The 24139-nt window shown below is 47.1% G+C and overlaps 1 protein-coding gene across 5 annotated transcripts in view; it reads left to right on the top strand.

Annotated features, from left to right (window-relative positions):
• Positions 1-4607: 4607 nt before the first annotated feature.
• Positions 4608-24139, top strand: part of LOC133122723 (deleted in malignant brain tumors 1 protein-like) — a 32150-nt gene continuing 12618 nt past the window's right edge. For 3 of the 5 annotated variants that reach the window (XM_061232854.1, XM_061232856.1, XM_061232852.1), the window contains exons 1-7: positions 4608-4749; positions 7847-8161; positions 10947-11252; positions 12647-12961; positions 13324-13629; positions 21149-21457; positions 21791-22096. In XM_061232854.1, coding sequence (XP_061088838.1) covers positions 4692-4749; positions 7847-8161; positions 10947-11252; positions 12647-12961; positions 13324-13629; positions 21149-21457; positions 21791-22096 — 1915 coding nt within the window. In that variant the 5' untranslated portion in view covers positions 4608-4691. Of the gene's footprint in view, positions 4750-4863; positions 4954-7846; positions 8162-10946; positions 11253-12646; positions 12962-13323; positions 13630-21148; positions 21458-21790; positions 22097-24139 lie in introns of all 5 variants that reach the window. The other 2 variants (XM_061232853.1, XM_061232855.1) reach the window with 2 other exon arrangements.

The following is a 24139-nucleotide window of genomic DNA, read 5'->3' as shown; positions in this document are numbered from 1 at the left end:
CTTAAGTGCAGCTGACACCAGATATGATTTCCACTGGGAGGGAGTAATGCTCCCCCTTCCAGCAGATTCAGACACTTCACATTCACTCATGGTTGTCTTAAAGATAAAAATTTCATCAATTCCTTCCTTTACACAGTTTGGGTTTGTCTCTCCTGCACATTGCCACGGTTCAACCTGATCTTTGAGATCAACACCAGCTTCATCCATCACAGTGTTCATGAGATCACTCACTAAACTTTCACTGGATTCACACGTCATTTTATCAGATTTAAAATACTCAGAGTCACTGATCTGTTCTGCCTTATGGTATTCTCCAACCTCTCTGTTTTCATTTGGTCAGAATGCAGATGGGTGACATATCCCAGCTCTGTAAAGTCTAGGCTCTCCGTCTTAATAAGATCCCCAGTGTGGAGCACAGATCAGCTTCTGTTTTTATCACTGATGTGTGTGTGTGGTGTACATCACTGACTATATGACTAGACCATAGACTGTATCGTCTCATATCATAATTTCTCCTCTTTTTCTTTGCTCCTTCTCTTGCCCCTAGCTCTACCCATCGGGAGAGGCTAGGAAAAGATGAAAGAAAAATAAGTGAAGAATTGAGAATGTGAATTTGGCAAATAGAATGACCTTGCTCCCTGAAAGATTGTGCATTGATGATGGAAGTCCCACATTATAACAGGGTTGCTCTGGAGTTCGTCACCATTGTAATAATTTAGACAAGCATCGCCGTAATGTTAAAAGAGCGAGGATAACTGAAAGGAGGCGTTGTGCTGCGATCTCGGAGTTCAACTGTCCTGATTAACCACAACGTTATAGCTTCTGGTCTTGTTCTGTTGACCTATTGAAGTCCAACATCGAATATACCCTCATCCCCATCCCTTTTAGAGTCCATACAGTAAGCTCTCAACATCGACACGAGGAGAGCACGCCACCGCAGAAAGCAGGACGATTGGGCTGGCCTTGGCAAGAAGAGCTTCTTTTGAAATCACATCAAACATTACATTAATGGCATTTGGCAGGCGCTCTTACCCAGAGCGATGTACAACAAAGTGCAAAGTACATTCCCATAACCAGGGATAAGTGCGCTGAAATCAATAGACTTTTGTTGGATACAAATCTGCAACACAATAACAGCTCTGCACAAGTCAGAGTTTAACAGCTTCATACAATATGCATATCGGATCCAGCGGTTCCAAAGCGGAGAACCATGCCTTATGCTTCGTTACAGCTTATATACACATTCTGTTGCTGGGGAGAGTGGGGCAGTCCCTGTCTCCCTCCAGTCAGCAGCCAGCACATGCACCAAGAGAAACAATTCTAAGCTCTGGGGTCAATCCAGTGTGGCCCCCTCCTTCGTGGTTCGGTGGGCTCCTGTTTTTCTGCAAACTTGTGATGATATTTGAAACAAATGTTCCTGCTTCTCTTATCTTACTGGTATTCATGCCCATATTTGCTCACGTTGCTACAGTTCAGTGGAAAGTCCCACTGGTAGACAGCTTCTCTCTGCACGTTAGTAGAAGTGGGCACATATTAATGCACATTAGGAGAAGTGGGCACATATTCATGCTTTGCACAAATTACACAGTTAATGCCTATTGAGCTATATTTCGTGAACCACTTAAAATTCCCACACTTTCTGTACAATATTATTCTTAAATTTAGAAAAACTAATCAATCATTTTCAAAGCAATTAACAAAAATATTTAATGTCCTTCATCTAGCATTTTCACTTTTTGCTCATTCAGATAGGTAGCCACAATCACTGGAACACAATTTTTAAATTCCTCTAAAATAATCAGCTGTCTAAGCTGCTCTCTAGTCTCTGCCTTTTGAGACATGCACCATCTATCCAGCAGATTCTCCTTTTCCTTCGCAAACTCAGCATAGGTCTGACTGTCAGTCCTACGTTGGCTTTAAGAAACGTTCATATTCCAAGTACATCATTTTCTCTTTCAGTTGAAACTCCTTGAGTCTTAACTCAGTCAGCCTTGCCGAGTGGTGAGGAACTAGGTTGTAAGGAAACAGGCGGCTCCACAGTCTTGGTCTTAAGAACACCACTGTGAACCAGTATCATTACATTACAGTACAGTATATTACACTACACAACACTACATTTACATTACATTACATTACACTACATTACACTACAGTACAGTACATTACACTACATTACAGTACATTACATTACATTACAGTACAGTACAGTACAGTACAGTACATTACATAACAGTACATTACAGTACAGTACGGTACACTACATTACACTACATTACAGTACAGTACAGTACACTACATTACAGTACAGTACATTACAGTACAGTACATTACATTACATTAATGTATCGTCCTAATGTTGTTCTTAAGGTACCGCTCACTGCTACTAATCTCTATTTCGTAATGCTGCTAATTTTAAGAGCTGATCCTTAGTGAAGTAGGCCAACACCTCCTCAGAAGGATTAAGAATGAGGTCCTCAATAGTTGCCATTTTAGTAGGGAACTTAAACACACACAATACAAAATTCAGGAAACATGCACCAGGGACCTGACTGACCCTATTTGGCAGAGTGCCCCAAACTATAGCACCTAAACTAAATGATATGCCAGTTTTAATCAAGGGAGAATGGCCACATCACAAGCACAGATGTGCCTAATTAAAGGGGAACTACCGCACAAGTGTCCATACTAAAAGTAACCTACAGCTACACACAGTGGCCTGACTCAAATGCTCTCAATGTCAACCAACGTCAACCAATTACAAGCAGAACTAGGTTTTACTCATCAGCTATTCCAGTTAAGATTACTCACAGAAACAAGTACCATTTTCTCCCACATGGAACTCATTAGTAATCATAAGTGTCGAAACTTCGACACAAAACTCAGGGTGACCTATCCTACCAAGACGCTATACATCGCTAGAGCCTCTTAAAAACCGCTACAAAAGTTAGAATCATGGAAACATATAATGCCTACTGAATAGGACACTAAACTCACCTAACTTACCCACTCCCCCTCTCTAGCAAGCACAGTGACATGAGTGCAGTTTTAACAATACAGTTTATAGGACATGAGCAATCTCCCCAGGACCCTGCCTATCCTTGGCTTTGCCTGCCTACCTATCTTCTGAGGCGTGCCAGGCTCGAGGCCACTTTAAAAGCAAACGACAGGACCAAAATGGCCCTGAACCGTCTACCCCCAACAGAGGCAAGGGTCCAACCGGGATTTGCCTTGAAAATAACAAGAGTAAAAGAGTGACCCGTTGGAAGGACTGAATGTTTCAATCCAGCTGGATCACTCCTACCTAACCTGGGAGATGCCCAACTCAAATAACAGCACTCAAAGCAACTGTACACACCAGAGGAAGAGAGACCATGCAGCCTCAGCACAACGTCTCCGGAAAATCCCGGACGAGCCCCCAATATGTTACAACCCTGGCTCAGGGAATATAACATAGAGGAAACAGACACAGTCAAAGTGTTTGAAAAGAACTACATTTATTGTAACACAAGAACCATGAACTGCTCAAAACAAAATGGGGGCTGTTGAAGGCCCTGCTGCTGCAGAGCTGGCTGCCAAGACAAGGAGAGACCATGTGGAGGAAGGGGAGGAGTTTATATACTCCCGCCCATGGCAGGTGTGGCAGGTTAGCAATCAGTGCAGGGTACACCTCCTGGCTCCACCTGTAGGGCGAGACTAGAACCACATACCTCCATACATAACAGGGCTCTAAGCCTCAATGAAATGAAATACCTCAATGACATCATAAACCCTATACCCGGCAATATAACTAAAAATACCCCAAGTCAAAGTGGTTGTTGCAGGCCTGGCGCGTAGCTTGTGTGCGGTGTAGCACACCAAATGGCGGCTCCTTCACTCTAAATGAGCTAGAGGACAACGACAACTCACAGTTCCTGGAACAGTTTCTGATTCTCTTATCTTACTGGTATTCATGCCCATATTTGCTCATGTTGCGACAGTTCAGTGGAAATATCCACAGGTAGACAGCTTCTCTCTGCAAATTAGTAGAAGTGGGCACATATTAATGCACATTAGGAGAAGTGGGCACATATTCATGCTTTGCACAAATTACACAGTTAATGCCATTTGAGCTATATTTCGTGAGCCAATTAAAATCTTCCCACACTTTCCGTACAATATTAATCTTAAATTTAGAAAAACTAATCAATCATTATCAAAGCAATTAACATAAATATTTAATCACCACAATGAAACTCAATCATTCCTTGAAACAAATCTTTACACCAAATCAAAATTGGGCATTCTAAAACAAAAGTAAAAAGTTTGAGATGCAGCCAATACTCAAACTTAACGTAACTCAGTCAAAACCTCATATTGAGCATTTACAACACTCAGTCAAAACCTCATATTAAGCATTTACAACACTCAGTCAAAACCTCATATTGAGCATTTACAACAAAGCATTGTATTAAACTCTAACTATGAAAAGAGCCCAAAGGGGGGCTTGAAAGGAAATAGTCTTATTTGCTCTGGCTCTCAGTCCCTGAAGCTTCTGTGGGCGTGGCCGAGCAGTGAGTGTGATTGGTGGGGGGTGGGGGTGTGCTCTCGATGGCAGGGTCCAAGCCTGTCTCCATGGTCCAAGCGCAGGGTTCCCATTATCTCAGAGCTCAGAGGGGAAGGTGTGAGCATCCACTCTGCTGTCTGCGCTGAAGATGGAGAGATGTCTGTCGTTCCTCTCTCTCTCCTCCCTGCTCCTGCTCTGTACAGCCAGTGAGTACCACACTGTAAAACACATCTGTACATTTACACTGATTTCCCCACAGTATTTCACTGTTTATTTAATACAGCATTGTACTGTGTATATCCTGGCTGCCTTACCTGAAGCGTCTATCAAAGAAAAGGCTTCTATTATATTTTGCCTCTGCACCAACCTGAGCTGAAGAAGAATGCAGGAATTTCACAGATCAAATAAAGGTGAGTTTTACTTGCTATTTCTCTTTTGCTCAATGCTTGTTGAAATAACAACCCTGCTTAAAAGTAATGTTGTCTCGGCGTATTTCCCAAGATCATTCTAGGCTGGTTACCAATCGAGGGGAAAAAAAGGAAAGCGGGAGACACGAGACGCAGCCGAGGTGGAGTTAAGAACCACGACCCAGTCTGGTGAAACCTTTTATTTGCAACACTGACTAAACGTAGAACACCGATTTCGAAAATCTTTTTGAAATTCACCGATTATCTAGCTATTTTGTCTTGTTAAGTTCTACGGCATTCAGAAGTTATACTCAACGGTGTTAGAAACTAACGTGGAAGTCCAGCTAGCCAACATTGTAAAGTCCGAAATTGCATTACATGCAATGTAATGTAATGAGCCAGCCAGCTAACGTTAGCCAAGAGAGGACGACCTGTTGTAAAACGCATGTTCGATTTTACTATCTTTTTAATCTGAATTTCACAAAACCCGAAGTCTATTTTTAATAATATGAAACGTCTTTTCGTTACACAGGCAGAGGGTGAGTCAACATGTCACTGAGTCTTTTTCAATTATGGGAAATGGTCTTGTAACAATACTTCAAAACAGAAATCTTACCTGCTGTACCTTTAAGTGTGGCATGTCGAGTTGCACGACCTTCAGGAAATTTGGTAAACTCACATTTACAGATGGCTTAAAGATAGAAATTCTGCACCTGGACCTAGATTGTGCAGTGCTGCTTTAAACTTGACATGCCGCACTGAACTCTGCCGTGCAACACGTGAAAGCTTCTCGTTTAAATCCGTAATCTCTTGGAATTAGTGCCAACATAGGTGTATTTATTCCATGGAATCAGAAATATAATTTATAATTATATTATTACAATTGCGACTTGTTATAATATAATTATGAATTATAAAATAATTATCATGAATAATACATTATAAAATAATTATAATTAATTTGAAATTATAGAATAATTCCCCATCATGTATGTTTTGTTTGTTCTAGATCTGGAGTGTCTTCAAGTCCGTTATCCCATCCATCCATACAGCACAGATTCATCCTCCTCCCCTGCTTCTCCACACTCAATCAGGGTCAGAGACTGGGGGTCAGAGACTGGGGGTCAGAGACTGGGGGTCAGAGACTGGGGGTTAGAGACTGGGGGTCAGAGACTGGGGGTCAGAGACTGGGGGTCAGAGACTGGGGGCCAGAGACTGGGGGTCAGAGACTGGGGGTCAGGGCCAGAGACTGGGGGTCAGAGCCTGGGGGTCAGAGACTGGGGGCAAGAGCCTGGGGGCCAGAGACTGGGGGTCAGAGACTGGGGGTCAGAGACTGGGGGTCAGGGCCAGAGACTGGGGGCCAGAGACTGGGGGTCAGGGTCAGAGACTGGGGGTCATAGACTGCTGGTCAGAGACTGGGGGTTAGAGACTGGGGGCCAGAGATTGGGGGTCAGAGACTGGGGGCCAGGGCCAAGGGGTCAGAGGGTCTGCTGGTCAAAGGGCTCTCCAGTAAGAGCAGGGTTAAAGGCAGCCTCTAAACACCACAGATTACGGCAGCCCGCCTGACCACCAGTCAGCCCAGGTCGGCTCATGTCACCCCACTCCTCATTGGCCTCCACTGGCTTCCTATTGCCGCACGCATCCGCTTCAAGGCCCTAGTGATGGCATTTCAGGCTGCTAAGGGGACTGCCCCACCATACATACAATCCTTAATCACTTAATCAGCTGCACGTTTATGCCTGTTTTCCATTCTGGTTCCTCAGAGGTGGAATGACAACTGTCAGGACAGCAGGACCCCTCCCCCTATTTTGACTGACTGAAAATGCACCTTTTCAAACTTTACCCTAGTCCTCCCTCCTGATCTCCTCCCCCTTCCACTATCCCTCTTGTCTAACCCTAACCCTTAGTAAAGTTATAAAAAATATTATGCTCATGTATTTGTTGTATTGTATTTACAGATCTTTATGGTGTTTCTGATTTCTCATACTCGTTGCATTTGATATTCATGAAAAAGTCAGGTAGTAAATTCAGCAAATAAACAGGTGGCTCCTAAAAATACAACCTCTTGTATAATGTCAAATGTATGTCCTAAGTTAGGCTTATATATTACTAGTATCACTTCAGATGCAAGTATTGCATTTTTAATAGATTAATTTAGTGAAAAGTCTCAGAGTTTTTGCTGAACAGAAATGTGACATTCTCTCCACAGCATTTAATTTCATTATGGCAGCACATTAATGATATATTACACGTGTTGGAGTGTCCAAGTGATTAAACGTATATACAAAAAACTTTCCATAAATTAGTGCATCAGTGCACGCCTGTGCAAACTTCATGTGGAAATCTTTTAAAATGCCAGACTCAGTTAAGACTCAGTTTATATATGTTCTCAACCTCTACTTACACCAGCACCTTTACCACACTGGTAATGCTGATTCCCTTTTGAGGATGCAATACTTTGTGTCTGTGCTCCGTTTGAGATTGTGCGTGTCTCAGGCAGCATTCTTATGGCCAGTGAAACAGTTTTTGTGTCTGACAAAGTAAAAGGTTTTTCTCCCCCTTGTGGCCAACGTGTGTCCTTGCAGTCTGTAGGGGCTTCTTCTCCCTGAGAGATGAGCGCTGTCACAGGAGTGTCATCTGCTTAATCAGTCATGTGACAGGCCTCACTGGCAGAGCTCATATCACTGGTGTCCAGTGCACAAGGCAAGGGAGGTAGAGCGCACCCTAGTGGTGTCCCTGTGTTCCTGCAGACACTGCTGGGGTCATGTCCTTTAAATCCACAGTGACAACTTGGGGGTAAACAGCCATTGTACACCTGGCTAAACTGTATTAAAGACCTCTCATCATTGAACATGATCATTCTCTCTCTCTCTCTCTCTCTCTCTCCTTCTCTCAGGCAGGGAGGATGTGAGGCTGGTGAATGGTGGCAGCTCCTGTGCTGGGAGAGTGGAGGTTTACCATCGGGGAGAGTGGGGGACAGTGTGTGATAATCGCTGGGACATGAAGGATGCTGGGGTGGTGTGCAGACAGCTGGGCTGTGGAGATGCTGTAGATGCACTAGGAGAGGCTCACTTTGGACAAGGGTCTGGGAGAATATGGATCGATTATGTGTTCTGCAGAGGATCAGAATCCTCACTGAAGCAGTGTGGATCAGCAGGATGGGGTAAACATCTCTGTCATCATGGAAAGGACACTGGAGTGATCTGCTCAGGTAGGACTCCCAGCACAGTGATGGGACATTGGGGGTAATTGAACCAGAGGGAAGATCTCCCCCCAACTGGCCCACCAACAACATTACATTACATTAATGGCATTTGGCAGACGATCTTATCCAGAGTGACGTACAACAAAGTGCATACCCATAACCAGGGATAAGTGCGCTGAAAGACCCTAGTTCAGTGGTTCTTAACCTGGGTTCGTTCGAACCCCAGGGGTTCGTTGAGACAGTCTCAGGGGTTCGGCAGGGGTCAAGACACACACAGTATAGCCATTGTGCACTATTAAAATATATACCTATGTGTTAAAGAAATCATATTTCATTTTTCCAATTACGAAGGGTTTGGTGAATGCTTGCAGGGTTCAGTACCTCCAATAAAGTTAAAAACCACTGCCCTAGAGGGAAGTACAATTTCAACTGCTACCTGTACAACAAAGATAAGGACCAGGGCCTATTCGATTTAAAAAAAAAAAAAGAGCTCTGGATGTCACTCAGGCAAGCACAGATAGCACAGTGTCGAAGACAGCCGAGAGATCTAGAAGAATGAGGACAGAGGAGAGGGAGGCTGCCCATGCGGCATGGAGCGACTCACTGACGGAGAGGAGCGCAGTCTCTGTCGAGTGGCCCGATCTGAAGCCAGACTGATGGGGGTCTAGCAGGTTGTTGTTGAAAAAGAAAGAAGAAAGTTGAGTAGAAGCGGCTCGTTCAATGGTTTTAGAAAGAAAACTAAGAAGAGATACTGGGCGGTAGTTCTGGATGATGGAGGGATCCAGAGTAGGCTTTTTTAGCAGTGGAGTGATGTGGGCCCTCTTGGAGGATGCTGGAAAACAGCCAGAAGACAGGGAGAGCGTGGGAGAGCAGGAGTTGAGAAACATCAGAGTCTGTAAGGGGGAAGAATGTGGAAAAGGAAAGGATGGGCCTAGAGGGGGGGAAGGGCACAGTAAGGGGGGCGGTGGTTGTAAAGGATCTGCGGATGACTGTGACCTTCTCATCAAAAAAATCAGCAAAGTCATCAGCAGCAAAGGAGGACTGAGGTGGAGGAGGCGGTGCGTTGGAGAAAATGGAGAACAGTTTCCGGGGGTTAGAAGTGGAGTTCTGAATTTGTGTTTGATAGTATTTTGCTTTGGCGGCAGTGACAGCAGAAGAGAATGCCGCCAGGAGAGACTGGTAAGTTGTGAGGTCTGAAGGGTCTCTGGATTTTCTCCACTTCCTCTCCGCTGCACGGAGGCTGTCCCTGGAGGTACGGAGGGTGTCAGATATCCAAGGACTGGGGGGGGATGTGCGAGGCGGCTTTGAGACAGGGGGACAGAGAGAGTCAAAGGCGGAGGAGAGAGATGAAAGGAGGGTGGCAGATGCAGAGTCAGTGGGGAGTTCGGAGAAGGATTCGAGAGGGGGGAGTGAGGCGGTGACAGTGGTGGCAAAGGAAGAGGATGAGAGGGAGTGGAGGTTACGGCGGGCTGAGGAAGTGTGGGTGGGAGGAGGGGGAGGAGGATGGGGAGGAACAGGGAGAGACAATGAGATGAAGTGGTGATCAGATGTATGCAGAGGGGTAACCGTGAAATTGGAGCATGAGCAGTTCCTCACAAAGACAAGGTCTAGGAAATTGCCTGCCTTGTGGGTTGGAGGAGAGTGTTGCAGGGAGAGGCCAAAGGAGTGGAGTAGCGGTAGGAAGGCAGCAGCCTGGGAGGCTTCAAGGTGGATGTTGAAGTCAGTGGGGTGCCATCCTCAGGGAAGGAGCTGAGAAGTGTGTCTAGCTCATCAAGGAAGCTTCCCAGGGGCCCTGGAGGACGATAGATAACTGCAATAAAAAGGTTAGTAGGGTAGGATACTGCAACAGAATGGAATTCAAAAGTGGATATGGACAGGTCAGAGAGGGTGAGAACAGAGAATTTCCATGAGGGGGAAATTAAAAGACCAGTACCACCGCCACGGCCGGAAGGCCGGGGAGTGTGAGAGAAGGAGAAGGAGGATGAGAGGGCAACGGGAGTGTGGTGTTGTCTGGTGTGATCCAGGTCTCCGTGAGGGCAAGGAATTGTAGGGACTGGAGGGAGGGATATGCGGGGATATAGTCAGCCTTCCGAGTGGCAGACTGGCAATTCCATAGTCCCCCTGTGACAACAAAGTCCTCACAGGGGGTCAGCGGGGGGGTAGCTGAGGTTGGAGGGGTTCCGACGCCATGGAGGCCCACATCGCAGGGGATGTCTTCGAGGGAGAGAGCAGACTGGGATGGGATGAAACATAACATAACAAACTGGGACGGATACACACCTATTTAAATCGCCTACAATCGCTCACAAGCAATATCAAATCAAAGCTAATCTACTGACAAATTCCACAGCTATTTAAAACAAATGTTCAATCACTTGACAGGTATGCAACCAGTATAAGTGATTGACACAGCAATAGAAACAAACTGGCTCAAGCCCTAACCTCTGATGTTCAAAATAGCAATTACAAATCAAACTTTACCGCGTCTAGTGGACGGTCCGCAGCGATACCAGCACACCTGGTAAAAATTATGCACTTCCAGCAGCAAGTTAGGTTTCCCAGGAGGTCTCCCATCCAAGTACTGACCAAGCCCACACCTGCTTAGCTTCAGCAGGAGCAGGGTGCATCATGGGATGGCAATACCATGATGGCTTGGCTCATCTCACACTGCTGTACTCCATGTATAATAACTGTGCAGGCCTGTGTTCAGACAGCTGTGCTGAATGTTGTCTCTGGAATAAGGTGCCGGTCATTTCTGATGATTCTCTCTTTATTCTCTGTTCAACTGCAGAGGTCAGGCTGGTGGGCGGGACTGACCTGTGCTCTGGGAGAGTAGAGGTGCATCATGGGAGCTCCTGGGGCACGGTGTGTGATGCTGACTTTGACCAGCAGGACGCAGAGGTTGTGTGCAGGCAGCTGGGCTGTGGGGCTCCTAAAGAGCTGCGCGGGGCAGCTGCATTCGGCCAGGGCGAGGGCCAGGTGTGGGCAGAGGAGATTCAGTGTAAAGGCAACGAATCTCAGATTAACTTCTGCCCCACAGCACCCTCACAGAATCAACCCTGCTCCCATGGAAACGATGTGGGCCTGGTGTGTTCTGGTAAGAGTCTTCTGTGCACTGTGAGAGTTTCTGTGATGCTGGGTGCATATAGCCCCTTAATAGGCCATATGAGTTTATATTTAACAAGGTCTTTATTCATTATAATGTGAAATTTTACCCACCAGTGTGTGTGAGTTTAATCAAGTGTGGAGTTTGGATGATCTCCCAGATACGTAAATGGTAAATGGTTGGCATTTATATAGCGCTTTTATCCAAAGCACTATACAATTGATGCTTCTCATTCATACACACACTCACGGCAATTGGCTGCCATGCAAGGCACCGACCAGCTCATCGGGAGCAAATGGGGGTTAGGTGTCTTGCTCAGGGATACTTCGACACAGCCCGGGCGGGGGATCGAACCGGCAACCCTCCGCCTGCCAGACGACTGCTCTTACTGCCTGAGCCATGTAGCCCCCAGAACTCGGAACCATCTCTACATCCTCATTTCCTCTATTCAGTGTGAAACTGTTCTTACTTCATGAAGTCAAACATGTACATAGTATGTACAATTTTTTTTAAAAACATACTCTGCAGGATTTTAACCATGTAAATATTATAAGACAAACATGCTCAGTCATGACTATGATACACTGGCAGCCTGTGTCTGTGTTCACTTCTGCCCAATACCTTGCTTGTTTACTTGTATTTGTTCTTCTCAAAACGCCTCTGGACCTCTTCTGGGCATGGCCCTTTTTATTTCTGTGCTGTACCTGATAGGCATGAGTCCATTACACTAAACTCATACGATCTATGGTCCAATGCACTGAACTCATGTGCTTTATGATCCAATTCACTGAACTCATACGATCTATGGTCCAATGCACTGAACTCATGTGCTTTATGATCCAATACACTGAACTCATACGCTCTATGGTCCAATACACTGAACTTATACAATCTATGGTCCATCACACTGAAGTCCTACGCTCTATGGTCCATTACACTGAACTCATACGCTCTATGGTCCAATAAACTGATCTCATACACTCTATTGTCCAATAGAAGAGCGGGTGGTAAGGTCAAGAGGAGACGATTGGCTGCTCCAGTGGCCAACGTGTGTCCCTGCAGTCTGTAGGGGCTTCTTCTCCCTGAGAGATGAGCGCTGTCACAGGAGTGTCATCTGCTTAATCAGTCATGTGACAGGCCTCACTGGCAGAGATCATATCACTGGTGTCCAATGCACAAAGCAAGGGAGATAGAGCGCACCCTAGTGGTGTCCCTGTGTTCCTGCAGACACTGCTGGGGTCATATCCTTTAAATCCACAGTGACAACTTGGCGGTAAACACCCATTGTACACCTGGCTAAACTGTATTAAAGACCTCTCATCAGTGTTAAAACAAGATCATTCTCTCTCTCTCTCTCTCTATCTCTCTCTCTTTCTCTCTCTCAGGCAGGGAGGATGTGAGGCTGGTGAATGGTAGCAGCCCCTGTGCTGGGAGAGTGGAGGTTTACCATCGGGGAGAGTGGGGGACAGTGTGTGATGATCGCTGGGATATGAGTGATGCTGGGGTGGTGTGCAGACAGCTGGGCTGTGGAGATGCTGTGGATGCACTAGGGGGGGATCACTTTGGACCAGGGTCTGGGAAAATATGGATGAATGAAGTGTCCTGCAGAGGATCAGAATCCTCACTGAAGCAGTGTGGGTCACCAGGATGGGGTCAACATCTCTGTAATCATGGAGAGGACGCTGGAGTGATCTGCTCAGGTAGGACTCCCAGCGCAGTGTTGGGGCATTGGGGGTAATTGAACCAGAAGGAAGATCTCCCCCCAACTGGCCCGCCAACAACACTTCCAGCAGCAACTTAGGTTTATCAGGTCTCCCATCCAAGTACTGACAAAGCCTACACCTAATTAGCTTCAGCAGGAGCAGGGTGCATGATGGTATGACAATACCATGATGACTTGGCTCATCTCACACTGCTGTACTCCATGTATAATTACATTACATTACATTATTGGCATTTAGCTGTGCAGGCCTGTGTTCAGACAGCTGTGCTGAATGTTGTCTCTGGAATAAGATGCCGGTCATTGCTGATGACTCTCTCTTTATTCTATGTTCAACTGCAGGGGTCAGGCTGGTGGGCGGGACTGACCTGTGCTCTGGGAGAGTAGAGGTGCATCATGGGAGCTCCTGGGGCACGGTGTGTGATGCTGACTTTGACCAGCAGGACGCAGAGGTTGTGTGCAGGGAGCTGGGCTGCGGGGCTCCTAAAGAGCTGCGCGGGGCAGCTGCATTCGGCCAGGGCGAGGGCCAGGTGTGGGCAGAGGAGATTCAGTGTAGAGGGAACGAATCTCAAATTAACTTCTGCCCCACAGCACCCTCACAGAATCAACCCTGCTCCCATGGAAACGATGTGGGCCTGGTGTGTTCTGGTAAGAATCTTCTGTGCACTGTGAGAGTTTCTGTGATGCTGGGTGAATATTGCCCCTTAATAGGCCATATGAGTTTATATGTAACAAGGTCTTTATTCATTACACTGTGAAATGTTACACGCCAGTGTGTGTGAGTTTAATCAAGTGTGGAGTTTGGATGATCTCCCAGATACGTAAATGGTTGGCATTTATATCACACTTTTATCCAAAGCGCTGTACAATTGATGCTTCTCATTCACCCATTCATACACACACTCACACACACACCAACGGCAATTGGCTGCCATGCAAGGCACCGACCAGCTCATCAGGAGCAAATGGGGGTTAGGTGTCTTGCTCAGGGATACTTGGACACAGCCTGGGCAGGGGATCGAACCGGCATCCCTCCGACTGCCAGACAACTGCTCTTACTGCCTGAGCCATGTCGCCCCCAGTGCTCAGAACCATCTCTCCATCCTCAATTCCTCTATTCAGGGCGGAACTGTTCTTACTTCTCATGAAGTCAAACATGTACATAGTATATACTATTTTTTTTCAAACATACTCTGCAGGATTTTAACCATGTTAATTTTATAAGACAAAAATACTCAGTCATGACAATGATACACTGGCAGCCTGTGTCTGTGTTCACTTCTGCCCAATACCTTGATTGTTTACTTGTATTTGTTCTTCTCAAAACTCCTCTGGACCTCTTCTGGGCGTGGCCCTTTTTATTTCTGTGCTGTACCTGAAAGCATGTGTCACGTTTCAGGTCTGTTTTATGTTTATTCATGTTGTCTTAGTCACGTAGTGTCTTATCATGTATTATGTTAGTCTAGGTTCGTCATGTTGTTTAGTTATGTTTCGTTACGATTTATTTTTTTGTCATGTCTAGTTATGTTTCGTACGATTATATTACCTGGTTATGTTGAGTGGCTATCGTCTTAGTTTCGCTTTGTGTTATGTTTTGATTTATGTTTATTGTTACGTTAACTGGTCGTTGTTTATGCATACACTTTTACATGTCTTTCCGCAAACCTTGCATTCCGCCTTTTCTCTCTCTCTCTTTCTGTCATTCACTCCCTAATTGTTTCCATTTGTCTATTTACTAAAACTACTAACGCTAGATCAGGATTGGGTAGAAACTAACAAACTAATCATGTGTTCATGTTACCTTACGTTTCTCGTGCATGTCATTTACTAATTTACTAATGCTAGGGCAGGATAGGTTTATTACTAATGATTACTAATCACCTTGTTATACTTGTCATCCATCGCACCTGTTTTCCATTTCCTTGCTACGCTCTAACTAATTGTCTACACCTGTCTACACCTGTTTATAGCCCAGTCGCGCAACTGTTCTTCGCGAAATTGTCTGCCTCTGTTTACCACGCAACTCTTGAGCATTATTTACTGTTTGATTACACGTTACGATCCAAGCCTGTTACCGACCACTGTTTATTGATTTCTGTTTTGTTGACCACTGTTTGTTTTTGACCACGTTCTCGCCTACCGTTTTGTACTTTTGCTTCGCAGGTTGTTTCATGGTTCCGACTCCCGCTTCGCCCACGCCTACGCCTCTGCCTGCCGTCCGCCTGTTCATCTGCCCCGCTGACAGCTCTCCTGCTACCGGACCTCCCTGCATGTCTACCGACTACGAGTTTGCCTCTTCCCTCGGCACCGTGCTTTTTGTTTGTTTACTATTTGTTTGGCTGGATCTACGTGTATGGACTTTGCTTGTTTTGACTACGCTCCTGGGATTCGTCCCGAATAAAGCCCTGAGGGGTCTTTATATAACTATTGTTTCTGAGTCGTGCATTTTGGGTCCAACCCCCACGCACCCGTCTCAGAACAATTTCGCCACAATGGACCCTGCTGACTCTACTGCCATGTTCCACGCCCTCCAGGAACAAGGAGCCATCGTCCGGCAGCATTCACAAGGAATCTCCGAACTTCACCTGGAGATTCGTGAACTGTGTGCGGAGATGAAGAGGCTTGCCGTCGCAGTCCTGCCACAACCACGGGAGGAGCCTTCCCACCCACCCACATCCCCAGCGCTCAACCCCACGGGAACCTGCCACTTCTGAGAGCCCCCTCCAGAGAGGTTTGGCGGAGAACCTGAGAGGTGCAAGGCTTTCCTACTACAATGCGACTTCGTGTTCAAGCAACAGCCCCAGACCTACAACAGCGACGACCGTCAGATTGGCTACGTGATGGGGCTACTCAAGGGGAGGGCATTGGACTCGGCTACGGCGGTGTGGTCTGGGGATTCATTCCCTCCTCTTTACCCAGTCTTCGCCGATGAGATTCGGAAGGTCTTCCAACACGCATCTAGCGACCAGGAGCCATCCCAGAGACTGATTGCTCTGCGCCAGGGACGGAAGACCGCGGCAGACCACTCCATTGACTTCCGCACCCTCGCGGCGGCTACTAGCTGGAACGATGCGGCGTTGGCGAATCTCTTCCTGGCCGGCCTGAGGGAGACGCTCCAGGACGAGTTGGCGCTACTGGACCCCATCACCCAGTTCGACCAGCTTATACGCACCACGATCCGATTTCTGGGAACCATCGGGAGATGATCCAGTTCCGCGTCATCCAGTCCCCTAATGACCAACTCATCTTGGGATTACCCTGGCTCCAGAAACACAACCCCACGATCAACTGGAGTTCTAACCAAGTGCAAGCATGGGATCCTAAGTGCCATCTGTCCTGCTTGCGTTCCGCCCCACCACCAGCAGAGGGAGTGCCAGCTCTACCACAGACTCCCAAACCCTCCCTGGAGAGGGTCCCCTCTCCTTACCGTGACCTGGGCACAGTGTTCTCCAAGACACAAGCTCAGTCTTTGCCGCCTCATCGGCCCTACGACTGCGCCATCGAGCTCCTTCCTGGTTCGTCACTTCCCTCAAGTCGCCTATACAACGTCTCCAGACCAGAGAGGGAGGCGATGGAGAAATACATCCGTGACTGCCTGGCTAACGGACTAATTCGCCCTTCTTCCTCTCCCGTCAGTGCGGGATTCTTCTTCGTTCAGAAGAAAGATGGCTCCCTACGCCCATGCATCGACTACAGGGAGCTGAACAACATCACGGTGAGGAACAAGTATCCTCTGCCCCTGATGGACTCCGCGTTCCACCCACTTCACGAGGCCACCATCTTCACCAAGTTGGATCTCTGCAACGCTTACCACCTGGTCCGTATCCGTGAGGGCGATGAATGGAAGACCGCCTTCAACACCTCTCTCGGACACTTTGAATACCTGGTCATGCCATTCGGCCTCACTAATGCTCCTGCTGTCTTCCAGGCCCTGGTTAATGACGTTCTTCGGGACTTGTTGGGCCGCCATGTGTTCGTCTACCTGGATGACATCTTAATTTACTCTAATAATGCCAAGGATCATGAGAACCACGTCAGGCAAGTGCTACAGAGACTTCTAGAGAACAGATTGTTCATCAAGGCGGAGAAGTGCGTCTTCCACTCTGACACAGTTGAGTTCCTTGGATTCATCCTTGAGAGGGGACGGATCAGGGCGGATCCCAAGAAGATTCTGGCGGTCACCGACTGGCCCACACCCACCTCACGTAAGCAACTCCAGCGCTTCTTGGGATTTGCCAACTTCTACCGAAGGTTCATCCGATCCTATAGCCAAGTGGTCTCCCCTCTAACCAAGCTCACGTCCCCTGCGGTGCCATTCCGGTGGAGCCCCGAAGCTGAGACGGCCTTCACCAAGGTCAAGAGACTGTTCTCTTCCGCTCCCATCCTGGTTCAACCCGACCCCACCCGCCAGTTTGTGGTTGAGACGGATGCTTCCGACTCGGGGGTGGGAGCTGTGCTCTCTCAGGTGGCGGCCGCGGACAACCGACGACACCCCTGCGCTTTCTTCTCCAAGCAGCTGTCCCCGGCGGAGAGGAATTATGTTGTCGGAAATCGCGAACTGCTGGCAGTCAAACTGGCATTGGAGGAGTGGAGACATTGGCTGGAGGGGTCCGAGAAGCCGTTCATCGTTTGGACCGACCACAAGAACCTGGCATACCTCCAGACAGCCAAGAGGCTGAACTCCCGACAGGCCAGATGGGCACTGTTCTTCGGGAGGTTCAACTTCTCACTCACCTACCGCCCGGGTTCTAAGAACGTTAAGCCTGACGCCCTTTCTCGCCAATTTAACACCTGTCCTGAGCGTGAGGTTCCTGAGAACATCCTTCCGGCCTCCTGCACCGTGGGGTCCGTCACCTGGAAGATCGAGTCGGTGATCCAGAGGGCTCTACGGGATGAACCCGATCCTAGGCCCAACCCCGGATTACGCCTATACGTTCCCGCAGCCGCTCGGACACAGGTGCTGCAATGGGCCCATTCATCCCTCCTTTCCTGCCACCCCGGCTTTACCCGCACCTTGGCGGTGCTGAAGAGGAGATTCTGGTGGAGTTCCATGATCCCCGACACCAGACGCTTCATCAAGGCTTGCACCACATTCGCTAGAAGCAAAGCATCACACCAGGCCCCGGCTGGACTGCTTCAACCATTGCCGGTGCCCAGCCGACCCTGGAGCCACATTGGAGTGGACTTTGTGACCGGACTTCCCCTTTCCGAGGGTAACACCACCATCCTGACTGTGGTGGACCGATTCAGCAAAGCGGCACACTTCATCCCCCTGGCTGGATTGCCCACCGCCCAAGAGACAGCTGACGTCCTCGTGAGAGAGGTTTTCCGCATCCACGGACTTCCCTCGGATATCGTTTCTGACCGCGGCCCCCAGTTCATCTCCCAGGTTTGGAAAGTGTTCTGTGTGGCCCTCGGGGCTACAGCTAGCCTCTCTTTGGGCTACCACCCGCAGTCCAACGGCCAAGAATCCTGCCGCATGTAGCAAGATGCTCACCTGGGTGGAGTACGCACACAACACCTTACCCTGCGCCGCCACCGGGAAATCTCTATTTGAGGTCTCCCTGGGCTACCAACCTCCACTGTTCCCTGACCAAGAAGCCGAGATCGCTGTTCCCTCCCTCGCCATCCACATGAAACGGTGCGCCAAAGTTTGGAGGGATGCCAAGGCCGCGCTGCTAAGCACGGCAGACCGTAATCGGCATTTTGCTGATCGCCACCGCACTCCAGCTCCGGCCTACAAACCAGGTGACTCCGTCTGGCTGTCCACTAAGGACATTCCCCTCCAAGCCACTTCCCACAAACTGCAACCCCGCTTTATTGGTCCCTTTAAGATCCACAGTATCATCAACCCTTCCTCTGTTAAACTGTCACTCCCTGCTTCCCTTAAGATTCACCCCACATTCCATGTCTCTTGTATTAAGCCTGTATCCTCTCACCCTATATGTCCCCCGGATCCCCCACCACCTCCCCCCCGCATTATTGACAACCACCCTGCATTTACTGTTAAAAAACTCTTGAACATTCGTAAGAGGGGCCGTGGGGTTCAATACTTGGTTGACTGGGAGGGCTATGGCCCTGAGGAGCGTTCCTGGGTCGCTCCCAGTCTCATTCTGGACAAATCGCTCATCAGAGACTTCCATCGTGACCACCCTGATAAATTCCAAGGACCGCCAGGAGTCGGTCGTTAAGGGGGGGGTCCTGTCACGTTTCAGGTCTGTTTTATGTTTATTCATGTTGTCTTAGTCACTTAGTGTCTTATCATGTATTATGTTAGTCTAGGTTCGTCATGTTGTTTAGTTATGTTTCGTTACGATTTATTTTCTTGTCATGTCTAGTTATGTTTCGTACGATTATATTACCTGGTTATGTTGAGTGGCTATCGTCTTAGTTTCGCTTTGTGTTATGTTTTGATTTATGTTTATTGTTACGTTAACTGGTCGTTGTTTATGCATGCACTTTTACATGTCTTTCCGCCTTTTCTCTCTCCCTCTTTCTGTCATTCACTCCCTAATTGTTTCCATTTGTCTATTTACTAAAACTACTAACGCTAGATCAGGATTGGGTAGAAACTAACAAACTAATCATGTGTTCATGTTACCTTACGTTTCTCGTGCATGTCATTTACTAATTTACTAATGCTAGGGCAGGATAGGTTTATTACTAACGATTACTAATCTCCTTGTTATACTTGTCATCCATCGCACCTGTTTTCCATTTTCTTGCTACGCTCTAACTAATTGTCTACACCTGTCTACACCCGCATTTATAGCCCAGTCGCGCAACTGTTCTTCGCGAAATTGTCTGCCTCTGTTTACCACGCAACTCTTGAGCATTATTTACTGTTTGATTACACGTTACGATCCAAGCCTGTTACCGACCACTTTTTATTGATTTCTGTTTTGTTGACCACAGTTTGTTTTTGACCACGTTCTCGCCTACCGTTTTGTACTTTTGCTTCGCTGATTGTTTCATGGTTCCGACTCTCGCTTCGCCCACGACTACGCCTCTGCCTGCCGTCCGCCTGTTCATCTGCCCCGCTGACAGCTCTCCTGCTACCGGACCTCCCTGCACGTCTACCGACTACGAGTTTGCCTCTTCCCTCGGCACCGTGCTTTTTGTTTGTTTACTATTTGTTTGGCTGGATCTACGTGTATGGACTTTGCTTGTTTTGACTACGCTCCTGGGATTTGTCCCGAATAAAGCCCTGAGGGGTCTTTATATAACTATTGTTTCTGAGTCGTGCATTTTGGGTCCAACCCCCACGCACCCGTCTCAGAATGAGTCCAATGCACTGAACTCATGTGCTTTATGATCCAATACACTGAACTCATATGCTCTATGGTCCAATACACTGAACTTTTACGATCTATGGTCCATCACACTGAACTCATACGCTCTATGGTCCATTACACTGAACTCATACGCTCTATGTTCGAATACACTGAACTCATACACTCTATGGTCCAATACACTGAACTCATACACTCTATGATCCATCACACTGAATACAAACACTCTATGGTCCAATACACTGAACTCATACGCTCTATGGTCCATCACACTGAACACATACACTCTATGGTCCAATACACTGAACTCATACGCTCTATGATCCATCACACTGAACACATACACTCTATGATCCAATACACTGAACTCATACACTCTATGGTCCAATACACTGAACTCATACGCTCTATGATCCATCACACTGAACACATACACTCTATGGTCCAATACACTGAACTCAAACGCTCTATGATCCAATAGAAGAGTGGGTGGTTGGGTCAAGAGGAGACGATTGGCTACTCCAGTGGCCAACGTGTGTCCTTGCAGTCTGTAGGGGCTCCTTCTCCCTGAGAGATGAGCGCTGTCACAGGAGTGTCATCTGCTTAATCATTCATGTGACAGTCCTCACTGGCAGAGCTCATATCACTGGTGTCCAGTGCACAAAGCAAGGCAGATAGAGTGCCCCCTAGTGGTGTCCCTGTGTTCCTGCAGACACTGCTGGGGTCATATCCTTAAAATCCACAGTGACAACTTGGGGGTAAACAGCTATTGTACACCTGGCTAAACTGTTTTAAAAGACCTCTCATCAGTGTTAAAACATGATCATTCTCTCTGTCTCATGATCATTCTCTCTCTCTCTCTCTCTCTCTCTCAGACAGTATAAGGCTGGTGAATGGTGGCAACCCCTGTGCTGGGAGAGTGGAGGTTTACCATCGGGGAAAGTGGGGGACAGTGTGTGACCGTGGCTGGGATATGAGGGATGCTGGGGTGGTGTGCAGACAGCTGGGCTGTGGAGATGCTGTAGATGCACTAAGAGATGGTCACTTTGGACCAGGGTCTGGGAGAATATGGATGGCTCATGTGTCCTGCAGTGGATCAGAATCCTCACTGAAGCAGTGTGGGTCACCAGGATGGGGTAAACATTACTGTAATCATGGAGAGGACGCTGGAGTGATCTGCTCAGGTAGGACTCCCAGCACAGTGATGGGGACATTGGGGTAATTGAACCAGAGGGAAGCCCCCAACTGGCCCACCACCAACACTTCCAGCAGCAACTTAGGTTTCCCAGGAGGTCTCCCATCCAAGTACTGACCAAGCCCACACCTGCTTAGCGTTGGCAGGAGCAGGGTGCATGATGGTATGACAATACCATGATGGCTTGGCTCATCTCACACTGCTGTACTCCATGTATAATAGCTGTGCAGTCCTGTGTTCACACAGCTGTGCTGAATGTTGTCTCTGGAATAAGGTGCCGGTCATTCTGATGATTCTCTCTTTACTATCTCTTGAACTGCAGGGGTCAGGCTGGTGGGCGGGACTGACCTGTGCTCTGGGAGAGTAGAGGTGCATCATGGGAGCTCCTGGGGCGCGGTGTGTGATGCTGACTTTGACCAGCAGGACGCAGAGGTTGTGTGCAGGGAGCTGGGCTGTGGGGCTCCTAAAGAGCTGCGCGGGGCAGCTGCATTCGGCCAGGGCGAGGGCCAGGTGTGGGCAGAGGAGATTCAGTGTAGAGGCAATGAATCTCAGATTAACTTCTGCCCCACAGCACCCTCACAGAATCAATCCTGCTCCCATGGAAACGATGTGGGCCTGGTGTGTTCTGGTAAGAGTCTTCTGTGCACTGTGAGAGTTTCTGTGATGCTGGGTGAATATAGCCCCTTAATAGGCCACATGAGTTTATATGTAACAAGGTCTTTATTCATTATACTGTGAAATGTTACACGCCAGTGTGTGTGAGTTTAATCAAGTGTGGAATTTGGATGATCTCCCAGATATGTACTTAGAACCATCTCTACATCCTCATTTCCTCTATTCAGGGCAGAACTGTTCTTACTTCTTATGAAGTAAAAACATAAACATAGTATACTATTTTTTTTAAACATACTGTGCAGGATTTTAACCATGTAAATATTATAAGACAAACATGCTCAGTCATTACTCTGGTACACTGGCAGGCTGTGTCTGTGCTCACTTCTGCCCAATACCTTGCTTGACCCTTTTTATTTATTTTTTTCTTTTTTCTTTTTTAAAATCTAGATTAATTAAAGGTACAATAGGTGAGATTTTTGCGTTAAAACATTGTTACAAGACCATTGTAAATCCCTTCCTGTCATGTAAAAGTTTCACTGACATGTTGACTCACCCTCTGCCTGTGTTTATAGTCCTTAAATTTGGATTTCAAAGTATACAGTTGCAGTTGATGGCCTGACACTTTGTACCAAATCATTGTATTGCTGAACAATAATTGAAGCTCGTTGGTTGAAAATTGGTTCTAATTGCCACAGCCAATGGCGTTTCAGCGTCAGCGCGTTTACAAAGAAGCAGAAGGGATAAACAGTGTTGTGGTTTGAAGGAGTTTGTCACTGCAATTCCTCTCTTGACCATTAGAAGTACCTTTAATGATTGTATGGAATGCATACAGCTCTATGGCTCTACAGCTCTGGGAGGCCCGTGGTGTAGTGGTTAAGGTAAAGGACTGGGACACCCAAGGTTGGTGGTTCTAATCCCGGTGTAGCCACAATAAGATCCGCACAGCTGTTGGGTCCTTGAGCAAGGCCCTTAACCCTGAATCGCTCCAGGGGAGGATTGTCTCCTGCTTAGTCTAATCAACTGTACATCGCTCTGGATAAGAGCGTCTGCCAAATGCCAATAATGTAATGTAATGTAATGTAATTTCTGTGCTGTACCTGAAAAGCATGAGTCCAATACACTGAACATATACACTCTATACTCCAACACTCTGAACTCATACGCTCTATTGTCCAATACACTGAACTCATACGCTCTATGGTCCAATACACTGAACTCATACACTTTATGGTGCAATACACTGAACTCATACGCACTATGGTCAAGTAGGAACGGGGCAGGAGGAGATGTGTGTGGATTGGCTACAGTGGTGAGCTGGGTTTGTGAGAGATTAGCTTTGGTGGTGAACCATTAAGCAGGTGGATGGCTAGCGTTCGGTAACGTTACAGGAGGTAGGTTGTGAGGTTATGAACTAAATTCATTTTCATACGTCAGCTGGCGGACCATGATGGCTGGGTCCCACTGTACACTGTTACTGCTTATATTTTCAGGAGATTCTACCAACTTATTTCCTCTCCTGGGCAAGCAGCTCAAGGTTTGACTCCCAGACATTGAGAAGAAGACTTTAGATGTCTGATGAATATAAAGGGACAATGAATCGACGTGTTTGTGTCCTGGGTTGCCCTGCTTAGTTGGACATTAGCTCTTAGAGCCACAAGAGGGCGGCCCTGTCACATTCATGTCTCCCTCGTACAGTCGATAATCACTGATTGCACAAGGCTTGGGTAATGGAGAACAGGTGAACTGGATCTACTTACAGTTGTGTTCAAATTAATAGCAGTGCATTAAGAAAAGTGAATAAAGTGCAAATATTTTTTAATAGCCTTTAGTTCCATATTTCAAATGTAGTGGAAACATTACACGTTCAATTCCAAATAAAATCATTAACAAATTTGATCAAGTCTGTGTTATTCTTTTACAGGAAGAAAGGAAAGGAATAATTGTAAAAAAAAAAAATGGCAATGTCAACATTTTTCTCTTTAAACTCAAACAGTTGCTGTATAAATTGAAGACATTTTTCAACATTTAACTTCAATTTAAATTACCAAACTAATAT

The sequence above is a fragment of the Conger conger genome, chromosome 2 (assembly GCF_963514075.1).
Source record: "Conger conger chromosome 2, fConCon1.1, whole genome shotgun sequence".
NCBI lineage: Eukaryota > Metazoa > Chordata > Actinopteri > Anguilliformes > Congridae > Conger > Conger conger.
Note: the sequence above shows the minus strand (reverse complement) of the source record. Positions and strands in the feature narration are given on the sequence as shown.